We start from the raw sequence: 24,007 nt of genomic DNA, 5'->3' as shown, positions 1-24,007 counted from the left end.
ATAATTGAAGTAGTATGAACAGTTGAATTTGTTGGTCTACAGACTGATAACAGTTTCAATTACATAACACAGTGAATACTGAGGTTGATTCTAAAAATGAGTAGTTGGATGCTGAAGTAGTTGTCCTGAACATTTCAAGTCAGTTAAAATGTACTGTCATTCTTACCTATGAACAAACAATTTATTTTATATTGTTGTTATCATTGTCATTCTAAAGGGTTCTGACGATGGTGGATGACACACAGAATTACTGGGGTTTTTTACTTTTTCCATCGTTCAGAAATCTAGGTAAAAAGGACATGACGTTTCGGAAACTGGATCTGTTTATGTCTTCAGGTGAGAATCACTGGGAAACTCCTGTCAGATTTACCCAGCTATTTCAACATATAGGCCTAGGCTAGTTCAGTGGGCAATAACAAGAAATCATAAAATAAAATATGTGATAGAGCATGCACATGCGTGGAACTAGGATAGAAAAGTGTTTGGTCAATATCAATACTTACATACATCAACATCATAATGTCATGAATATAAAATCTGATCCTTTAACATTTACAACAATGTGGATGAATACATTAAAATATTTATAAATTATTACAATTAATCTGTTTACAAATGTGGTTTAAAAAGACTTTGTTAAAATTTAGAACCAATTTGATTTGTGTCCTTTATACTGCTTCTCTTTAAAGGAAGTTGTGTGTCTTCCATCTCGTGGTTCCGTTGTTTGATAAATAGGACTCTTTTATGTCGTGTTGTTTGGGCCACCACAGACTGTAATGCCTCTTGAAGAGGTTGACAGATACCATGTTTGTGTTAGATGTTCTATATGCAATGAAGTTGAGATCCTTTTCAGCTGAATGATAGTTTATATCCAGGTAGTTTCCTGGTCCTCCCACTATAATAATATGATGTTGAACGGTAAGGCCTTTACCAAGGTTCCCAGGTCAACAACCTTTGCAAGAGTAGCACTTGGTTTCATATGCTACATATGTCAAATTGAGTGTCCATGTTTTCTTGATGCTTGGATTCAGTTCTCCTCTTATGACTGCTTCCCAGGAATAAGAGTTTCTTTCATATTTCTTTCTTTCTGACTTCCCTATGTTTACTTTTACTTTCATGTCAGACCTCCTTGTATCCATCTAGGCATGAAATTCCACATTGAGGTTCATAAAATTTATTAACTCTAGATGCTTTAGACATTTCTTTTCAGTCTCAAATATATCATATCATATATAGGGAAATTTGAAAACTGTTTGAACTGTCAAAATTTTCAACATTCAAGATTTTGATTTTTTGAAGAATATTCAAGATCAGTAATAAGTTTTGATTTCTGTAATTTTTCGAATATTTGAAGCTAATTAGGTTTTGATATTTTTTTTAAATATGCAAATTCGTTAATTTTGTAAGTTCTAAATTTTCTTAATTTATAAGAAACTCCTGAGTTTTTATATTTCCAATATAGTATGTTTCGAAGTTCCAAAATTTGTCTAATTTATTGTATTTTTAAATAAATCAACTCACATATCACAGCACAGCTGATCTCACACAAGTCAGTTTGTTTGAATCATATTAAACATTGACCTTGTCTTCTCCAGTCAGGAATAGTTCACAAGAGGCTGTGCTGATTTAGTTGGTTGAGTATTTTAAAAATTGATATTAGTGGATAGATTTACTCTCTTTCAGCTATTCCTCACATTTGTTGAGAGGTCACCAGGAGCAGATACCATGATTTTGATCAAGTGTGTTTTCAATTCACTAATTTGATTATGAAATGCTCACCTGCATTTTAGTATGCATGTATAAACTCCATATACAGTACAAACTTGTATATGCCCATAATGTTGTGTGAGGCAATATCAATTGTGTTGAAGGTCAGAAATACTTTACATATATAAAATCAAATCAGAGGAATGCATTCAGGGTTTTGGTGGGAAAGCCAGGAGGAAAGAGACCACTCGGAAGACCCAGATGTAGGTGGGAGAGTAATATTGTCTCAATTGAGGGGTGTGACTATAGATGGAGTATGGATGGGATATTGGATTTACTGACCACTCAGAACTATACTTTAAAGATCACTGACACGCAGATTGGTGTGCTCAGTCTATTACAGTTCCCCCTAGTTGTTTCCTGGCAACAGATTTAACACAGTAGAAATTCTGCTGTGCTCAGGTCCTCTTATCACAGTCGCCTATGGAGAACTGTCAAGTGACAACTCAACTAACAGGGTCCCAAGATGGCAGTCATTTCACATCAACCTTCTCTTCTCTTCACAGGCTGACTTTCAGCTGACTTGGGGTCCTCACTATATAGCCTCGGGGTGGCCCCAACAGAAAACACCACCTCCAGCAATCCTTCTATTGTCATGGGCAGGTGCCTAGTGATGGACTGGATATCATTTCTGCAGGAACACATTTACTGAACTATTATCAAGCAACACATGTTCCTTCTCACTGTCGTTGCAATGGTACAGCATGTTACAATATTAAAATGTATCTTAGACAAACAGGAGAGGGTGGTATGGACTAGAGTCATTGGGCTGAGTATAGGTACCAGTGGTGGGCTCCTGTGAAGATGGTAATGAACCTTCGGGTTCCATAAAATATGTACAGTTTGCAGATTTTGATGAAACTGATGAAGTGAGCTCCAGCTGGTCTTTGTTGTCAAATACATGTAGTCAGTTTGTACATGCTAACTCCTCCATACTGGAATAATGAACTTGCTGTGCCAGCTATATAATAGACATGTAATTGAGAGTTACTGATCGAGAATTTATTTACACATAATTACTTAAGATTTAACATATGGTTTCTCTTGTGATCAGAACACACAGGAAAGTAAGTTGAAAGGACTATGTTATATAGGATTTGAGTTTCTTGTGGTGGAAGTTATGAAGCAGTCTATCTTCTGGGATCTAATGCCATGTAGTTTGGTGAAAGCTGGCTGATGTTTCAGAGGAACCTGTTCGTTGGCTTTCGTTGGATTACATGGCGTTATATCCTAGAAGACAGAATTTGACCATGTTATTTTGAACAGCATTTCCATACAATCAATACATCACAGTTTCAAGCAACATTTAATTTCAAACTACAAAATGTACCCACATATTTTTAAATATCTTGAGTTTAACATCAGCATATACAATCATCTGTCATTCAGAGCACTTGTTAACGTATCATTTAAGTGCAAATGGTTTCACCAAGTTGACAGAGAATTCCTTCACTTGCTCTACACCTCGCACCTCATGATCCAGAAGTGGTAGCTTAGTAATATGGAAATCTTCATATAGATCTGAAATCTGTAAATACAAATATTTATGAATTTGTAATTATTTAATGATGCTGTCAATGACTGAGACTATATAGCATAGAATGATTGGATGACAGTGAACTGGATTGTATAGGAGGATGGACAAAATAATGGAAACATTAAAAAACCAAGGAATAGAATTTGTCTGTTAGCTACATTGAAAGAACTTCAAATGGCAACACTGAGTGTTCTTCCATTTGTTTACACTCTGTAGTGATTGTGTTGAGGGAAATGGAAGACTTGTCTAATTTTGAAAGAGGACAGACAATTTGTCCACATTTAGCTGGAGTATCTGTGACAAAAACTGACAGATTATTAGGTGTTTCAAGAGTGACAGTTTCTAATGTTATGTTGACATACACAAATCATGGGAAGACAACATAAGTGAAGAGGAACAGTGGGCGAAAATCAACACTGACGGAAAGAGACCTTCATACATTGAGAAGGACTGTTTCGAAAAATCACAGAACTACTGCAGCACAGGTGACAGCAGAACAGAATATTTATCTTGAGGAGCATTTCCACAAAAACTGTCTGACGTGAGCTTCCCAAATCCAACTTCCACAATAGGGCTGCAATTGCTAAACTCCCATTTACCGAAGTAATGCTCAGATGCGTAAACGATGGTGTCACAACCATAAAGCAGGGACATCAGACAACTGTAAATGTGTGTGATGTGGTCAGATGAGTCGTCCTTCAAGCTGTTCCCTACATCAGGGAGAGTTTATGCTTGGAGAACACCAGGAAGTCTACAGTGTGGAATGCCTGGTTCCAACAGTGAAACACAGGAGAGATTATGTGATGGTTGGGGAATATCATGGTATGCTGTTGGTCCTATTATTTACCCTTCATGGATGAATTCGTTCGTTCATTCATTTCATTTCTATTAATCCAGGCTGGTACAACCGTTGGAAATAGAGGAAGTCAAAAAACATGCAGTCATAAAAAGATTTTGTCAAAATTAAATATAAGATTAACAAGCAAATATAAATACTACAAGGTAATAATTTTAAAAAATTATAAATATAGATAATATTTTGAATTACTAAACAGATAAAACAATTCAAATTACAACAAGGGAGTATAAACAGGTTGGGTAATAAGCGCATTCCCATGATCTGGACATTATTTCCAAACAACACTGCAGTTTTCCAGGATGACAATCCCCCACTCACACAGCTGGAACTGTTCAGTCATGGTATGAAGAGCATGAGAGTGAACTTCAACATCTTCCCTGGCCAACATAATCACCAGATTTGAATATCACTGAACTACTCTGGTCACTTTTGGAGATTAGACTGAGGAACAGATTCCCACCTTCAACATCTCTAAAGCAACTTGAAGATGTTCTTCAAGAAAAATGGTATAAAATTCCACTAGAGACTGTTCAAAACTTGTATGGACCAGTCCAAGAAGGATTACAGCTGTATTCATTCATTCATTCATTTACATTCCATGGATCCTTATATGGCTGAAAGACCAGTGGATATAGAAATAGTCAAAGACAACAAGACAAGTCCCATGAATTATATAGATAAAAATTAAATATACTTAATCCATAACAATTACACATGTTATCCAAGACAGATCACAATGAGTAAATCATTAAACAGATATAAAATATATATGTAAAAGCAAGCAATATACTAACGTGAAACAAGACTACAATAATCAAGCATAAAAACATACTACTAGGGATCCAGCGTACAACAGACAAAGATCATTAATTAATATTGAAGTTAAAATATTCTTCCAATGAGTAAAATGAATTTAAAAGTAGAAATATTTTTAAGATAAATCTATATCGTTTCATGTCATGAGCTAAGTTCTTTATGATAGAAGGCAGATTATTAAAAACCTTGATTCCAAAACAGTATGTTCCGTCTTGAAATACTGTTAAATTACATATTGGATAATGAAAACTGTTAAACAGTTTTGTTTTTAACCATAAATAACAAGAGAGAAAATATGTACCGTGATTGAAGAGGCAAAATTTTCAGTTTCATAAATAATTTCCTGCTAGAGTCTCCACTTCTAGAATTAGTAATAATACTAATTACCCTTTTCTGTAGCCTAAAAATATGAATTCTATATTGAGATTTGCCCCAGAATTGTATACCATAAGTCATAACAAAATGGAAATATGAGAAATAAATCATTCTTATTGTTTTTTTGTGACATACATACATACTTGTATAAGGTTTAACAGCCCTTACTGCATAACAGGCCAAACCTAATTTACACATAAGCCAGTCAGCATGTCCTTTCCACGACAATATATTGTTGATAACTAATCTAAGAAATTTGGTATTAGTAGATTTAGCAATCTTATTGTTACCACAGTCAATATGCATGTCCATTGGACATTCTGAGTAAAAAATTGTATAAAATATGTTTTATCAAAATTTAGTGTCAATAAATTAGCTTTAATCCAGTCACTTATGTTTTTAAATATTTGCATTATGTTATTTTCATAATCTAAAGGGTTGGAATTCATAATATTTATGCTCGTGTCATCTGCAAAAAGAACAGGTTTGGATTTACTAATTATAATGTTTGCCAAGTCATCTATATATAAAAGAAACAATAAAGGTCCTAGAATCGATCCCTGGGGAACACCATTATTAACTTTCCACCATCCAGAATGAATGTGCCAGTTATCGATTACAATCCTTTGGTATCTGTCTTTGAGATAGGATTTTACCAATGCATTGGCCTTACCAACTATTTCATAAAATTGTAGTTAGTAAAATATCATGATTGACACAGTCAAAAGCTTTCGTCAGATCACAGAAAATGCCACTGACTAATATTTTGTTATTCAATACATTTCGTATAACATTAATTAATATATATGCGGCCATTTCTGTAGATGAATTACTCCTAAAACCATATTGTTCATTTGCTAATATGTTGGTGCAGTCTTGCATATATAACCTTTTCAAAAACTTTTGAAAATGATGTCAGTAATGATATAGGTCTGTAGTTAGTCATAGTTAGTCGTAGTTTTATCTCTGTTTTTAAATAATGGTTTTATTTCTGAATATTTCAACTGAGTGTGGAAGAGATCTGTTACAAATATAAGTTAATGGGGAGCTAATGAAAGGCACGCTGATTTTTAAAATTCTAACCAGGATTTCATCATAGCCCTTAGAATTGTTTGGTTATAAAGACTTAATTATATTTGCAACTTCTTTAGTAGAGGTATGGCTGAGTTTAATTTTAGGGAAGGAAGTCATGAAAGCTTGAGACAGGTAATTTAAATATTTGTCAGTATCAGACTCTATAATGTGGCCAATGTTTGCATTATTGGTATTAATTTTGTCAGCTATAGCTAGAAAATAATTATTCAAGAATCTGTAATCATATGATAATTATCAGTTATTTCCCATCACGGTTTAAAAACTGTATACCCGCATTATTAATTTTTCCACCTGTGATTGATTTTATAATGCTCCAGGTGCTTTCCATTTTGTTACTAGAATTATAAATTAATCTATTGTAATGAGGACTTATAGCTGCTTGAACAACATTGGCCAAAAATTTGCAGTATGTTTTATAATAATATTTTAGATTTGGATCATTACTATTCCTAAGAGTTAAACAGAGCTCTCTTTTGTGCTAACATGAAATCTCTATACCACCTGTCATCTAGGGATTATATTTTTTTTAATCTTAACTTTTTGGGTGGGCAGAAGTTGGAGTAGAATATTCATAGGTAAGTACTGAGAAAGGAGTTGAATACTGTATCAACATCCTGATCAATGAAAATATTGTCCCAAGTTTCATAATTTCATTGAATCAAAAACTCATTCATAGAGGACTTATTAAATTTCCTGACTAATTGGGTGCAACTGTTATGTTTCTGTAAGTTAATATTATTTATGCATATAATCTGGCCATCAACATCCATAAATTTACTTGGACATCTCCTGATGGGAAGATACACAATCAAATCGACCATATTTTGATAGATAGGAGACAGCATTCAAGTATACTTGATGTCCAATCATTCAGGGCAGCAGATTGTAATACTAACCACTACCTGGTGGTGGCAAAGTTTAGGGAAAGACTGGCAGTGAGCAAACAACGCACAGAGTTCATGTGGAGAGGTTCAATCTAAAGAAATTAAATGAGGTAGAGGGTAAAGAGCGGTATCATGTTGAAATCTCAAATAGGTTTGCGGCCTTGGAAAACTTGGACCCTGAGATGGATGTTAATAAAGCTTGGGATACTATTAGAGAAAATATCAAAATTTCTGCCAAGAAGAGTCTAGGTTATTATGAACTGAAGCATAAGCCAAGGTTCGATAAAGGATGCTCAAAATTACTAGACCAAAGAAAACAAGCCAAACTGCAATGGTTACAGGATCCAAGCAAAATACATAGGGATAATAAGATGTGAAACCAGCAGTCATTTCAGGAATAAAAAGAGGGAATATCTGAAATACAAAACTGATAAGCTTGAAATGAACAGTAAGAACAAGAACATTAGAGACTTGTATAGAGGAATAAATGACTTTAAGAGGGGTCACCAACCAAGAAGTAACATAGTGAAGGATGCAAATGGTGATCTGCTTGCAGATTCCCACAACATTTTGAATAGGTAGAAGAACTACTTCTCTCATTTATTGAAATGTACATAGGATCAGTGATGTTAGGCAGACAGAAATCCATACAGTGAGCCATTAGTACCTGATCCTAGGCTTCTTAAGGTTGAAAGTGCTATTACAAAATTTAAATGGTATAAATTGCCAGGTAGTGATCAAATTCCGGCAGAACTTGATCAAGCAGGAGGCGAAATATTACATTCTAAAATCCATAAGCTAGTTAATTGTATTTGGCATAAGGAAAAATTTCTTGATCAGTGGAAAGAGTATTTTATTGTACCAGTTCACAAGAAGGGTGATAAAACTGACTGTAGTAATTATCGGGGGATATCACTGCTAATGTTTTAAATATTTGGGTAGCTTGTTAACAGATGATGGAAGGTGTACTAGTGAAATTAAATCCAGGATTTGTCCAAAAACATAAAAATTAGAATAAACAAAAACTATAATTTTGCCTGTGGTTCTGTATGGGTGTGAAACTTGGTCTCTCACATTAAGGGAGGAACATAGACTGAGGATATTTGAGAACAGGGCATTGAGGAGAATATCTGGACTGAAGAGGGATGAAGTGACAGGAGGTTGGAGAAAACTGCATAAAGAGGAGCTTCATAACTTGTAATCTTCTCTAAGTATAATTAGAATGATCAAGTCAAGGAGGATGAGGTGGGCAGGGCATGTAGCACGAATGGGGGAGACGCGGAATACATATAAAATATTGGCGGGAAAGCCAGAAGGAAAGAGACCACTGGGAAGACCAAGGTGTAGGTGGTTGGACAATATTAAAATGGATCTTGGAGAGACAGGATGGGATAGTGTGGATTGGACTGATCTCGCTCAGGATAGAGACGAGTGGAGGGCTCTCGTAAACACGGTAATTAACCTTCAGGTTCCATAAAATGCTGGGAAATTCTTGTGTGGCTGCACAATTGGCAGCTTCTCAAGAAGGGCTCAGTTCCATAAGTAAGTAATCTGGCCATCATGATCAGACAGACCATTAGCAAGCAGACTTACAATATAATTTCCACTTCTGTTGATATCAGTAAAAATGTTATCTGTTGTAGAGATCAAATTATTTTGGATTCTAATAGGAAAGTGCATTGTACTAAAAAGGTTAAAAGAAGATAACAAGGTGTCTAATTGTTTTTACTCTTATTGTCAACAAGATAATTTATGTTTATATCGCCACAGATAATGAATTCTAAATTAGTACTATATAGGGATTTTAGAATGGCATCTAAGCCATTTAGGAAATATGAAAACTTACCAGATGAACAGAATACAGACACTGCCAAATGGAAATTTAAGTTTAACTGCACATACTTCTAACCCTTGCTTGCTCTTTGCAAAATTCATTCAACATTTGAGAATTTAAATTTTATATGTACAAAAATACATACTCCACCTTGTCTAAGAGCTTGTCTATAATACTGAGTACCATGATTATAATGCTCTGGGTAATCTAGGTGATGTTCCATTAAACATTACAAATGTGGCAGTTATGGATACCAGGAACTTATAAGCTCATTTGTTTTGCCTTGTGAGCCCCTAATATTCTGATGATATATATTGAGTGACTTACTATCAGAAGAATATAGTAAAAATCTGTTGTTAGCATAGGATTGAGTGTTAATTCTCAAATGATCTTGGTTTGATTCAGTATTTGGTAAGTATTATTCAATCTGTCTAAATTATTATAAGCCGAGCCAGAAGTCCATTTCACCATAAAAAATCCTCATTTCTTGTTTACAGGTGTTCTCCTTTGTCTAGAGGACATTCTATTTTCTACCTCTTTTTGTTGAGTTTGGGTCAGGATTCTGTGAAAGATGAATCAATTTAAATTTATTGGACTTATTACGTCTATGCTGCTTTCCGTTGGAACACAAGTTCATGAGTGGGTCACGATTGCTGGCAATTAACTTATTGTTGGCTGAAGACAATATTCCATCCCCAGCTCCTGTAATAGTTACACTGCTGACCACGGTTGGAATACGGTAAGTTGACTCCTCTTCAGCACACAGCAACTTCACGTGTCCAGCAGCAAATTGTGTTGGATGCACATTTTTGTGTTCATTGTGTTGCTGGTTTGGTGACGTTTCATATTTAGCAACTTTCTTTGATTGAATATGGCAGATCTTAGCTGATGAGGAATAGTTTATGTTTGGAATTACTTGGCTTGGTGAGTTTGCCATTCATGACATCACCATTATTAAGATTTTGAGAATAAATAAATTATAGTGATTAGAAGTTTTAACTGGAACTGGTATATGCCTCAAGGTATTAGCTGTTTTAGTTCCATGCTTTGAATTTACCAAGTTCCAATTGCCATGAATATTTTCTCCTGAAGGCAAAAGATGTCCATTCCATGGATTGCAGCTGTACTGAAGGGAAAAGGTAGTTGAACACCGTATTAATAAAGAAATGTACACAGTATCTGTAGTCTCAGAATTACTGGGTTTTTGGACCTTTTCCATCGTCCTGTATTCTACAGACTAGAAAAGAAGACATTTTGGAAACTGGATCTGTTTCCATCCTCAGATGGGGGGGGGGGAAGACACCCACTCAGTTGGGTCCCTTAGAAAGAGCTAACTTCAATCACTGGACAGCCCTTGTCAGATTCACACATCTATTAATCATCTGATAACCAGGCTAATTCAGCAAGATATAACAAGAAAATATACAATAAAAATTGTGGTAAGCATACACATGTGGAACTAGGATAGAAAATGAGGTATAAATTTGTGCTACAACCCCAACCAACAAAACAAAGTGCATGAGCACCAATGCAAAGAAATGGAAAAAAAAAAATCTGTGAAGACATGTATCTACTGCTAGTGCCACCTGTGGAGTAAAACCTGAACACTCGAGACTGGAACCTTATGGAAACCCATGAAGAATCTGTCATGTCATACATTCTTCTCTGTGAATTAGAAACCTCATTCCTGATGAAGGGGATCCAGATAGGAGAAATGGATTCGTTAAGCATGCCATATGGGCTGATTCCTTGTATTCTCTATACATGTTGTTTCTTTCAATTTTCAAAATCCTAGCATCATCCAGTCTACTCTATGACCCTCTTCATATGCATGTTGGATTATTCTGATTTTTCTAGAACACCCTGTTGGGGATTGTGCCTATGTTCATGGAGCCGCACAGCTATAGGTCTGCCTGTTTCACCAATGTAGCTTCCTCCACACTCACAGGGAATATTGTAGATGCACTGTGCCATCTCTTGCAATCTCTGGCCTTGTTCTCATGAGTGAACTCCTAAGTGTGTGCTTAGTTCTGAAGATCATCCTGATGTTGTATTGAATCCCTATACATTTGAACTTCTCAGAAACACCATTCACATTTGGGATATACACAGAGCCCATGGGCCTTTGTTCTTTATTCAACAACTGCTACCCTTGGAATAAATAACTGACTCAATGAAACCTTGGGCATAACCACTGAGCTGGAGATCACTTCTCAGGAGATGAGGGCCTGGCAAGAAAAGATAGATGCAGAAATGAAAGCCATGCGAGACAGGGGGATGGGAACCGATATGAATGCCTGGAGGGAAGAGATGATGACCTGCCAAGAAATGATGGAGGCCAATCCAGAGAAGACAGAGACAAATCCATGAATGATGCGGTTCACAGGGCAGCATCATGAGGTCTCCAAGGGTGAGGCCATAAGATCTTCTGGAACACTGAAGAAGCAGCACAGGGACTGGCATTTAGCTGCAAGGTGACATGGGAAGCCAAAGGAACTGATCCGAGGAGACTGTGGATCCTTGAGGAATTTGGCTTCTGCCTGCACTGTGCAAAAATGGCATAGCGCAAGGAACGTGGGCTCCAGGGACGCAGTTATGAAGGACCGTCAATCGAACAGGGATGGTGGAAGAATCAGGCCAGGAATAAATTTGCAAGAGGAACGTGGAAAGGGCAGATGCTCGGAAGGAGACACCTGATGCACCCAGAAGGCACTCATGGAACCAGGAACCGAGAATTCAAGGAGCAGCTATGGCTTGGAAGTGAGAGGACATTGAGCAGGATGTACAGGAAGACCATTGGGCTGGAGATCGTGAAGGAAGCAGTAGGGATTTCCAGCCAGTTGTGGAAAATGAGGAACTGGACCTTGTGGAGGATCAGTCCCCTCCAGAGTGGAAAATCAAGGCCTAGGCATGGTAGAGTGGTTGACACCCTCCAAAACGGAAGAACATTCTACTAGCAGCATTAGCATAAGAGAAGCCAGACATATAGGAGCACCGGCCACTCCAGGGGTTATGGCCCACTGTAGGAAAGAGGAAAAAAAATAAGAAAACCTTTGGATGATGGTGATAAATCTGGATCTACTAGCAAATTAGCAGTGATTCACTCAGGGCGAGCAGCCTTGAGGAGGGAGCAATGGGAGTGCTCAGAGAATGAACATCACAGAAAAAAAGAAAAGAACAACTTGCAGGAAGATGTTGTAAGCACAGTCCCCAGAGAGGAAGGAAAGGTGACGCACCATTAGGCTATTTGGGATGAACAGTCTTAAGGAGGTAGCAATGTAACAGATTTGCTCAAAGCGTTTCTAGGTAATGGCTCAGTAAACACTGTTAACGTGCAACAATGGAAGATGTGTCTCAGTGGACAAATGTTATTGCTGTTTGCTAGGCAACAGTCAGCACACCAATGAAGTCACTGGCTAGGAATCACATGATTTGTTTTCTATGTGGTCCATGTGGAGGCTATAATGAAGACCTGTTGCAGCTTAGATTAGAATAGTGCAGAATGCAGTGCAGTGTAGTTAAGAGTTAGTTGCAAGAGTGCAGATATGAAGAGAAGACTTTACATGCAATATTTAGAGTGTGTAATTCAGTGAGACTATTATGGTTCCTGCGTTGAGATTCGATGCCAGAAGACGACTAGTGAAGATGGAGAATCCTAGTATGTGTGCAACGATGAACTGTAACTTGTGTAAATCAGCAATAGTGCTGTATTAAGTGTGATTAAGAGAACTTTTAACTGAAGTGCCAGTAAATCCAATCATCCAAACTAGAATCCATTATTTTCACCACGTGCCACTCTACATGTGACAATACTATTAGAAGTGCATAAAATTAAACAGAACTTAAACATCATAAATCATGGCTGATCGGCTGCATAACAGGAACTACCGTGACTGAAAAAATAAAAGGAAAAATCATTAATTTATGAAGGTTTTAGAAGGCAGATTATTGTAATTTGGCTAAACATGGTACCTTGTATGGCACGGAATGAATATGCTAAAGCCACAGTTGTTTTCTATTGTAATTCGTATACATTTCAAAATGGCATACCATGGAAAATGTTTGATTTTCAAGACTTTCCTTCTCCTTATTTCAGCACAGATCTATATCTCATATGCTAAGGGTGACTACATTTATGAAACAGCAGACAATTCTTACACACATTTGCAACAGGATGAAGGAAGTACCTCTCTGTTTCCGCTTCAGAAGCAAAACACGATATTCTAAAATGCTGACCTGATCCAAATATTTCTCCTGCACACGATGTCTTGCAGCACACATTCGACAAGGCCGTTCATCTTTTCCAGGAAACAGCAGCTGGTTCACAACAATGTTGTGTGTGTCAATACCACATTTTGTGAGTTCTTGTACTAATCTTTCTGTCTCATACAGAGATAGAAATTCAGCAATACAGACACAAACAAATGTTGTCTGCTCCTGTAAAGCAAAGAACCTCCTGTTAGTATCCACATCTCTTAGTTTCAATTCTAACGCATTACACCATTAATAATGGATCTAAACAACTTCCAACATAATCCTGAATTCATACATTCTTGGGTTAGGGAACACCTTCCTTCCAGATTCATATTTATAGAAACCTTCCATGGTAACATATGAGGTCTGCAATAAACATACCAATTCTGCAATAAAATACATAGTCAATGGCCTTTGTTGAGAGTGTACATCTTCAAAGTACTTACCTTCTGACTTTATGCATGCAATCAAATGTCACTATCATGGCTCAAAACATTGCTGAAAATAATTATTCAAATACTCTTTCAGTACTTTCATCACATGATTTCAAATGTCTTCTTCAACCAATTCAAAATGGGACCCTTGCAAGATGACTTTCACTTGTGGGAACATGAAAAGCCACAAAGAAACAAATAAGGTGAGTATGGTAGACATTCCAACTCTGTTATTTGTTTTCTGGCCAAAAATTTCTTCACTGTTAAATAGTATGTGGGATGGTGCATTGTTGTGATACCAAATCTATTTATCTGGCTGAGGATATGGTGTGTTTTTTATGGATGCACTACCATAAGATACAAAAACTTGAAGGTAGAATGTTTGTTTGACTGTTTGTTTTGAAGGAACACATTTTTAAGGATAATTCTTCTGTTATCACAAAATGATGTGCACTGATTTCACCTTTGTTTTCAGCACTTATAACTTTTCCAGGCCTGAGACTCTGTACCTTCATATTAGGGACTATGGCGTTCTGTTTCTGGGTGGGTCATTCTAGAATACCCTGGTCTCATCACAAGTTACTGTTTTTTCCAAAAAATCAGGCTTCCCCAAGACCCATCTGAAAGGTTTGGGCAAATTTTCTCATTATCAGCTAGCCATTGGTATCACTTGGGAACTGATCTTCATGTTCAGACACTTCATCAAAATCAGATCTCTATTCTGCTCCTATGAGTGGTTGGGCAGTCAGTCATATCTCACCATTTCTTATCTTTTTCATATTTTTCCCAGATTTGAAGCTGTTGGATGGAAGGATTGTTCATCTTCTGTCCTGTCTGTCTTCAAATCACTTAACTGTCACAAAATCTTGTGCTTTAATCAATTCCCACTTTACGAACTTTCTATAACATTTTGGTGGCATATCCAATTTCACAAAAAATTTAATGCTAATTTTCTTTTTTAACCATTTGTCACCCATGTACAGGATGGGGCGCAGAAACTTCCTTTTTTGAATGTGAATAAAAGAAAAATTATTGCTGATAAAATTTGTTTAGCTAATGAAAGAACATACTTTAAAGTTTTAAATCATGTAGTTTTGAACAAAATATCTTGAAGGTGGTGGCCACCATTCTCTATGCACTGATGCAACAGTTTTCTGAAGTTCCCCTCTGCACGTTCCAACATGTGCACCGGAATTTGGGCTACTTCCTGCAGAATAATATTCTTCAGCTGAAGCAGGTTTGTGGGGCAACATTTAAAAACTTCTGCCTTGAGGTATCCCCATAAAAAAATCATAGGGTATTAGATCAGGTGAGTGCGCTGCCCTCAGGATGTCACCTCGAAGCGAGCTGAGCCGTCCAGGGAACTTTGCCCTCAAAACTGTCATTGAAGCTTGGGCTTTGTGGGCCATGGCACCATCCTGTTGGAACCAGACATTTCCTAGATGCATTTCTTCAAGAGCTGGTTCGAAAAAGTTTTTAATCATGTCGACATACCACTGTGAATTGACAGTAACTGCATGATTGTCTTCTTCAAAAAAAATAGGGGCCAATGACTCCAATTCTCGACAACGCACACCATATTGTCACCTTATCACTGTGAAGTAGCCTCTCATGGAGCTCTCTGGGATTGTTACCACTCCAATAGCACATATTCTGCTTGTTGACATATCTGGATAGGAGAAAATGTGCCTCATCACTAAAGAAAACAAGTGCGTCAGGGGGTAAAATCTCCAATAATGTTTCGCACACCATTCAGTTCTGGAAATCACGTGGTGACAATTCTTGCAAAACAACCATCTTATAGGGATGGAAATGAAGATGTTTGTGAAGAATTCGGTGCATTGAACAACTGGATATGTCTAGGGCGACTGCATGTTTGCAAGCGGAGCGTCTTGGAGATCTCAAAATCAACTGTCAAACTGCCTCCACATTTTCTGGCGTCGTAACGGTCCGCTGTCGTCCTGATGATTTTTTTACCACTCCCGGTTGTCCTAAAGTTCTCTACCCACAAAACAATCGATTTCTGGTCAGGAACCAGACCTCCGAAGCGAGTACGGAACGCAAACTGCACCGCCACATAGGAATGGTTGTTCGAAAAATAGGCTTCAACAGCAAACACACGCTGCTCACTCGTCCACCTCATGTTTCCTACTGAGGGGTATTTGACAGAAACTTCCGTGACTGCTGCATTTGCCGAGCCTATCCCCACTTTTCTGTGACCTCCCCTCTCTTCACAATGTGTCTTCACAAAAAGAAAGATTCTGTGCCCCACCCTGTCTTTGACAAACCATACAATATGCTATATATAAACACATACTGCAGTTACAAAACAAATTGTCCCTGTAACTGTTTGACACTAAACTGGTGAATAATGTGGTCACATGTTCCAACAAGAGTCAATTCACCAGTGCTGACAGCTGATGCATTACAACATCAGCTCCATAATTTCATTATCAAAGCTAAATTTTCTGCTGTCAAGAAGCCCTGAACAGTTAGAGAAATTATGGTACCATACATGTTTCTTTCATCGTATGAAAAAACCAACCGGACCAAATGGCCTACTTTTGCATGCAGCAGAGATAGAGATTTCAACTGTACAGATTATATAAACATAAACAATTATCAGCCATAAAGCTATCAACGTATCGCCTCCATCTTCAGGGTAGAAGGAAAAATAAAAAAATCTGCAAGCGAAGAGACAGTGAGAACAGGTGCAAACAGACTAATGTCAGAAATAAACTCAGCTATATGAGAGCAGGAGAGGAAGGGGACAAGTCTACGTGAGAAAGCAGTGGAGAGGGAGAGGGGAAGGGTCTGGGGAGCCATAGCAAGTTTAGAGCAGGTATAGGATATTGTGTCGGGGGAGAAAGGCAAGGTTAATGGGAGGGCATTAACCCTTAATCTGGGGGGTTGCTATGCGAGTCGGTCATGGACTGTGTGGCCTTGTGGATCTGGCGGCATGTCCCTGGGGGGTTTCTTAGGGAACAGATGAGAGGCTTCCATGACTTGCTGAGACAGTATCCCATGTGAGTGCGGAAAGGTCTATATAGGGCAGAGAGGCTGCTCTGTGGACATGAGGTTGAAGGGGCATCAGCGGCACATCCGTCTCAAACATCCAGACAAGTCAGCTGTAGCTGAACACAGCATCGATTTCGGACACTGCATTCAGCTTCAGAATACCTCCATCCTCGCCGGATTGCATCATTAGGGAAGTCATTGAGATTGAACTCCATCCCGACAATATGAACAGAGAAGGGGGGTTTTCTCTCAGCAAGTCATCGAGGCCTCTCATCTGTTCCCTAAGAAACCCCCCTGGGAAATGACGCCAGGTCCACAAGGCCACGTAGTCCATGACCGACTCACATAGCAACACCCAAGATTAAATGTTAATGCCCTCCCATTAACCTTACCTTTCTCCCCCCTGACACAATACCCTATACCTGCCCTAACCTTGCTCCTGTCCCAGGCCCTTCCCCCTCTCCCTCTCCACTGTTTTTCCATATAGACTTGTCCCCTTCCTTCCCTGCTCTCATATAGCTGAGTTTATTTCCAACATTAGTCCGCTTGCACCTGTTCTCACCGTCTCTTCACTTGCGGATTTTCTTATTTTTCCTTCTACCTTGAAGATGGAGGCGATACGTTCATCCGTAACATCGGTTAACACATCTACACAGCGCCACATCCCAGAAGACTGCTTTCTTCACTAAAGAACATATCAACAACTGATTTCCGAGCAATGCAGCTGCCCCTCTAGGAAAACAGCCCAAAAGTAGGAACACCACCACCTAAGATAACAGCTTCTAATTATAATAATACATATATAACAATATTTTAGACAATAAATATAAACTATAACAATGAAAAAGTACACGACAAATACTAGAAATATAGAAGAAAATAAATTTTAATTAATTGGTTAAGCACCATAATACAACATAATGTAATGTATTTTACGATATTTAAATCCTGTTTATACACACACACACACACACACATATATTGTTGAGCATTTTTAAATTTCAGACTTTTACTTCAATTTTAATGTATATTTTATAGATGACTTAAAATAATTTTAGATATATGACTGCATAAATTAACTAAATAGGAAAATAGACACATATAGTAACAAGTATTTAAGTTATATGGGACCATATACAGGGTGCAATTCAGTGTCTGTTAAACTGTACCGCCTGATGATGGCTTTAATAGCTGAAACATGTAGCGCGTTGCAATACTATAAGACCAATACACTCACTGTTGCACTGTGAAGTGTCAGTGAATTCTGATAGTTGCTGTGTTGAGAGAGGAACATTTAAAAGTAATTCACAGAATAACACAAGATGCATTCCATGAAGATGTACAGACTTACTACAGGTTTCATTTAAATATATTTTACTTTGCCTAACTAGTTTCATGGATATATCAAACTCGGTGAGAATAATGGACAATACTTCCCTTCTGAATGAATCATACGCTTTCTTGAAGTCTAAAAATGGCTGATGTACTGTCCCACTTTCCTGCCATTCTCTGATGAATGCAAAATAAAATGACCTCTAGTTCATCTGTCCACACTAATAAGCCTCAGTATTTTTTCTTACATATGGCTTTAGCCTTGAGAGTATCCTGGATAAAATTATGTATGAAATTGTTTAACAGTGGTACGCCTCTATAATTATTACCACCAGTTTTATGGCCCTTCTTGTAAAAGGTAAAATAATACACTCCTACCACCACTGAGGCAATTCTTCCTTATTTCTAACAGAATTAATGAGATTATGGACATTGGAACATAAAGACTCTCCTCCTGCTTCAATCACTTCTGCCAGAATTTGATCAGTACCTGGTGATTCATATCTTTTCAACTTTTCAATAGCAATCTCACCCTCAGAAGCACTCAGCTGTGTGTGTATTTCAATCTGCCTGGCTTCACTGAACCCATGGGCATTCAATAGCTGTGACAGAAGCAATTCTTCCACTTATTCAAAATGTTGGAAACTGCAAGCAGATTACTCCTTGCCCGAGACTATAAAAAGTGACCCTATGATCAAACAAACCCCCAAATCAATGAACCTTAAAACTAATATCCCAAGCTAATAATACTTACTGGATCACGAAATTGCTCATTCACTTGACGAATTATGGCAAGCATCTCCTCCAGTTTAGTAGAAAAGGAATCAGGATTAATGTCTGCCAAACCCATTATAGAACATATCTAAGGAAGGAAAGTAAAACATTAAAATAAAATTACAAAATATTATAGAAGACCAAAAGTTACTAGAAACTAAAACCTAAAAAACAAAAAATGCTTCATAGTACATACAGAATGAATTCTTGATAAGTCTACAACCTGAGTAATGAATGGACTAATCTTCAATTTCAGTCGTAGCAACTTCCCAAGGCCTTTCTCCACCACTTGAGGAAACGAGAGTAGTCTGAGAGTATGACCAGTTGGGGCTGTATCGAACACCACAGTTGAGAAGTTCATGCCCTTCACAAGTCTGAAAATAAGGTAAACATAGAAGATAAATAAATATTATATTTGAGCAATCACCTCTATCTTGAATGCAACTTAAAATGTTCACAGTCTCTCTTCAATTTTAAATAACATAAAATCACATCAACTGCTACATGTTTTGGCCTTACTCAGCCATCTTCAGGCAACTGTACATATGCCCAACTAGTGAGTACATACAAAGTGGGCACAAACATGGATGCCACAGAAGGAAAATATTGCAGAATGGAGAGAGAAATTTCATTCTCGAACAAATGTGTTTTAGTGTAAACAACAAAAATGCAATAGAATGGAAATAAATTGACTTAAGATTTAGCACAGTGTGATGGTATCAAAAAGTGAACAATTGCTTGAAGATGGCCAAGTAAGGCTGAAACATGTAGCAGTTGATGTGATTTTAATGTTATTTTAAATTAAAGAGAGACTGTGAACATTTTTAAGTTGCATTAAAGATAGAGGTAAATGAGTGAGTGCTAGATGCTAAAGTTGCCACTATAGTTAACAGTATAATGGATTCAGCAGAGGTCCTCAATGGAGTGACTGGAGATTGTTCCTGAAGTCAGTACAATAAAATGGAATGTAGTACCTAAGGGTACAGGGAGAGGAAGGGGGGGGGGGTTAAAGAAGAACACATTCTTAATCTCAGCATTGGAAGGAGGTGAAAGGTCAGTTTCATGCTTTGCCTACTTACCTGTAGGACAAGGGATCCAATTGTATAGGAGACTTGTGAACCTTGGTACACTAGCAGATGCTGGAGCAAATATACCCCTAAACCCCTGCCAGAAATCTAACCCCAGCCTACGAGTATTTGGGGGTCTTGGTATGCGACCACAAGGTATCAGGCGTGCAGTGAACTTTTATAATTAACTGCATATGTGTATATTGCATATCACAACTAGAAAAAGACAATATGTTACATTAAACTGTTAAATCTTAAAACATTAATTATTCTGAGGCATGCCACCCTGTGTTTGACAAATAAGGGTGTGTCATGGGTGAAGAAAGGTTGTGGTACACTAGTCTAGGGGTAATTCTTTTAACTTTTGTGTCAAAGACCCAAAGTTTGAGACTTTCCAAGGCTAGTACAGATTTTTCTGCATGCATTTATCTTCCTCTTACAAAAGTAAACATGACACTGTGAAGTTTGAAACATCAGGCCCTTCATTCTTGTTCAGAAGCAACATTATGATCATCCTCATCAGCACCAACCTGCCACAAGAGGCAGTAAAACTGCTGCATGACTTTAAAAGGCAGTGTGTCATACCTCCTGCTCTTTCTGTAATATTTCAGCAATACTTACTTCATGACTTCTGCATAACTCATGGCCTCGTCTATTCCTGGAAATGCTCCAAAAATCTCTTGCATTACTCCTTTACTGAGTTTCATAGCTTCATTTTCTCCTTCAAAATATTCTTCTGGCAGTTCATTGAAACCAACATTTGGATCTATTTCCTGTAACAAAATTTGTCAAAAAAATAGTGTTTTTTTTGCACATGTAAAGACTTTCTGCATATAACTGAAAGGGACCTCAAAATACCAAGTTCCATGTCTGAAGGCAGCAGGAAAATATAACCTACCTCAGAGATATCTTGCTTTGAATACCACTTACATTAAACCTTTTGCTTTGCCATTTAAATAACTGCATCCCGCAATTATCAGTCCAGTAATTTAAATGTCCTTTATGCATTCTGTTTCAGTATGTTAAACATGGCTGGAAACATTTAACTCTGTAACGCAACTATTTTCAATCAATGTGCCACAGGAGTTTGGGGGAAGATCGAAAAGAAGCAAGGAAAAAATTGAGGAATAAACAAATTGTCAAAATCCATGGTCAGCATTATTTTTAAAAATAACAGAATGATTAGAATTTCAGCTATTCAACTTTTAAGCACAATCTTATTGTTCTTTTAATGATAAAATCTCTCCTTAAAAATGATGATGTGCCTTGACAATTTTAAGCACCTTGTTTGGTGTGCTGAGTTGAAAAAGGTTGAAAAAGTCTGCTGTAATGTCTACTGTCTTAGGTATGCCAGAAGTTAAGAATTTGCTTCCTCCTGACAGTTTATTAATCTAAATTCCCAGCATGAAGCAAGAGAACTAATGTAAAGGCATAAACGTGAATGGGTTTACTTATGGAGATTATGGTCAGCTAATATTTAACAGGAATAGGCAAAACAAGAAATAAGCACTAATTTCGTGCTGAAATCAAATGGGTGGTCACTATGAAAGTCATGGCACAGGTAGAAAATTTAAAGCTGAATTTTGTGAAACAGACTAGTGATGTGAAATAGTGACCTGAATGGGTTTCATTATATTAATAAGTGGCATGACAAAGGAAAACCAAGCAAAACCAGAGGTAAAATAAATAGTATGACAGATTTTCCATGAAAATCAGAAGACTGATACCTATTTAATTTAATTTAATTTATTTGTAAAATTCCGTCGATCCAATCTAGGCTACAAATACACCCGATGTATATAGAACCTGTCACAGACAAGCAACTAACTAAACATTTGGAAAAAGAAAAGAAGATTTATAGACATTTTAATTTGAATTGAAGTTTTAAAAAAGTGCAAATTTTAGAAATCAAATTGACGCGTGTAGGTTAACAAAGATTTTATACATACATACAATAGGAAAGACTGGTGATTTTAAATTTTAAACTACGAGCAGTGTAGCAGCTACGTAAGAATACACACCTGATGATGGCCATTTAGGGCCGAAACATGTAGTGTGGAGGAAGGGAAGAAGAAAGGAATACAATAAAATTGTTGCACTTAAGACGGAGTTTGTCTCATATATATTGTAAAGCTATCCCTTCAACAGGCTGTGAAGGCCCATATGGTTGTGAGATGTCAAAGTTCCCACGTTTTCTAGACAATCAGCTCATAGATGGCAGTGAGGTTGTCAGCCTTATGTGCCAGCCACCCTTTGCCCCACAGGAAGATTCCTGGTACTCATTTCTATTGGAGGCTGAGTTGACCCCAGGGTCATGGTGAGGCTGCAAGGATTAGGTCAACTGAAAAATCTAGTGACCTCATCAGGATTCAAATCAGCGACCTTCTGGCTTGTAGCATAGTGTCAACTAACTACGCTACCACATGGCTCCCTTATAACACAAGTATAATTGTAAATTTAAGGCCAGTGACTGACTAAAAGTTTCTACTCTGAATGAAAATGAAATCTCTTTGACTTACCATAGCATAAAGATTTTCAAATCCTTTAACTTTTGTTGGTACTTTGGAAAATTTCTGATCAAAAGCATCTGAGATATTATGTGCTGGATCCGTGGATATTATCAAAACACTTTCACGCACTCTGGATAGTTGCACTGCTAAACTACAACTAAAACAATAGTAACATGTTAACAAACAACCTCAGCATAAAGAACATGCACTATGAACAGCTTAAAAACAAAATTTTAAAACTTTATAAAATGCAAGGAGAATGAAGAAAATTACTGACAATTACTGACTTCGGCAGCTAGTGATTAAGATCACTGTGAAAACAGAAGTAACTAATTAATCAACTGTTTCTCAATTTCATGGCACTGAATGGGATGACGACTATAGGTAATACCTGTAATAACAGGAAGAAAGAGGCTCTTTTACTTTATTTATGGTTTATCTGATGATGCTGTCAGTGGCGCAGACTATATAGTACCAAATCAAGGAATGATTAATGAGTAATGAATGGAGAAGAAAGCAGTTATGACATACTTTGATGTGCCATTTGCATGCCGGGGCAGGAGAACACCTTAGGACAGCCGGTGTTCAGCCATGGTTTGAACTGAGTCCAGAGCTTTACTGCTACCTGAACCTGCCTGGTCATAGATGATGGTGGTGGTGGTGGTGGTGGTAGTGTCATATGCAGCCTTCTTTATATCATGATATTCCACTCATGCAAAATGGCACAAAAACAACCTTTCCCTACAAAAATACTAATTTCGCTTGAAGACACTATGTAATTAAAAAATGTCAAAAGAAATGGCTCGCTGGCCTAACTCACCTGTGGAACATAAGCCAGCATGTTAGCACTAGGCTACCGAAATTTTGGATTCAAAGAACACGGGGTATTGTTAATTACATTATTTTAAAATTTTTAACCGCGGGACTTTACTAGTATTATATTAATCACGTCCACAAAATAATGGAATTTCATACTTGCGAGAGATTCTGTATATCCTGCATACGATGTGTCAATTACGTCGATTATATTTGCAGATAGGCATTACAAATCCTAAACCAAATTAGAATTTTATTAAACTGAAAGGGAGTTTAAGTTCAGTAAGAAACCTACAATGAGGGAACTGGTCGACCTTCACAACAATGGCAGCTCCAATCTTGCGCTAGTGGGGAACACGGCTTCGTATAATACAAACCTGCAAGTTGTTTTTCCTACACCACCCTTTCCCCCAACAAATATCCAGCGAAGTGACCACTGGTCGATAATATTTTTGAGAGACGGTTCTAATGGCGCAAAATCTCCGCTCATATTCACATCAGCTGTTGTTACTGACATCTTTCCTCATTCACTGTCAATTGTTAACGGGATGCATTCCCTCTGGTACCTGGTAACAGATATAAGGCAAATAGAAATATGCGGAGTCGTCAATGGCGCATACCGGTGCTGCCGTCTA

The 24,007-nt window shown here is 37.4% G+C and overlaps 1 protein-coding gene across 1 annotated transcript; it reads right to left on the bottom strand.

Moving 5' to 3' along the window:
* Window positions 1–2,747: 2,747 nt before the first annotated feature.
* LOC111866156 (ATPase ASNA1 homolog) lies at window positions 2,748–23,937 on the bottom strand. Its single transcript, XM_023854823.2, has 7 exons — window positions 23,750–23,937; window positions 22,566–22,713; window positions 20,668–20,819; window positions 19,203–19,353; window positions 18,960–19,067; window positions 13,404–13,604; window positions 2,748–3,295 (listed from the first exon to the last, which is right to left on the bottom strand). The coding sequence occupies exons 1-7, from the start codon at window positions 23,887–23,889 to the stop codon at window positions 3,173–3,175; spliced, it is 1,023 nt and encodes a 340-aa protein (XP_023710591.1). The 5' UTR covers window positions 23,890–23,937; the 3' UTR covers window positions 2,748–3,172.
* Window positions 23,938–24,007: the final 70 nt, after the last annotated feature.

This window comes from Cryptotermes secundus, unplaced genomic scaffold, assembly GCF_002891405.2.
Source record: "Cryptotermes secundus unplaced genomic scaffold, Csec_1.0 scaffold318, whole genome shotgun sequence".
Classification (NCBI taxonomy): domain Eukaryota; kingdom Metazoa; phylum Arthropoda; class Insecta; order Blattodea; family Kalotermitidae; genus Cryptotermes; species Cryptotermes secundus.
The sequence above is the reverse complement of the archived record's forward strand: the minus strand, read 5'-3'. Positions and strand labels throughout refer to the sequence as shown.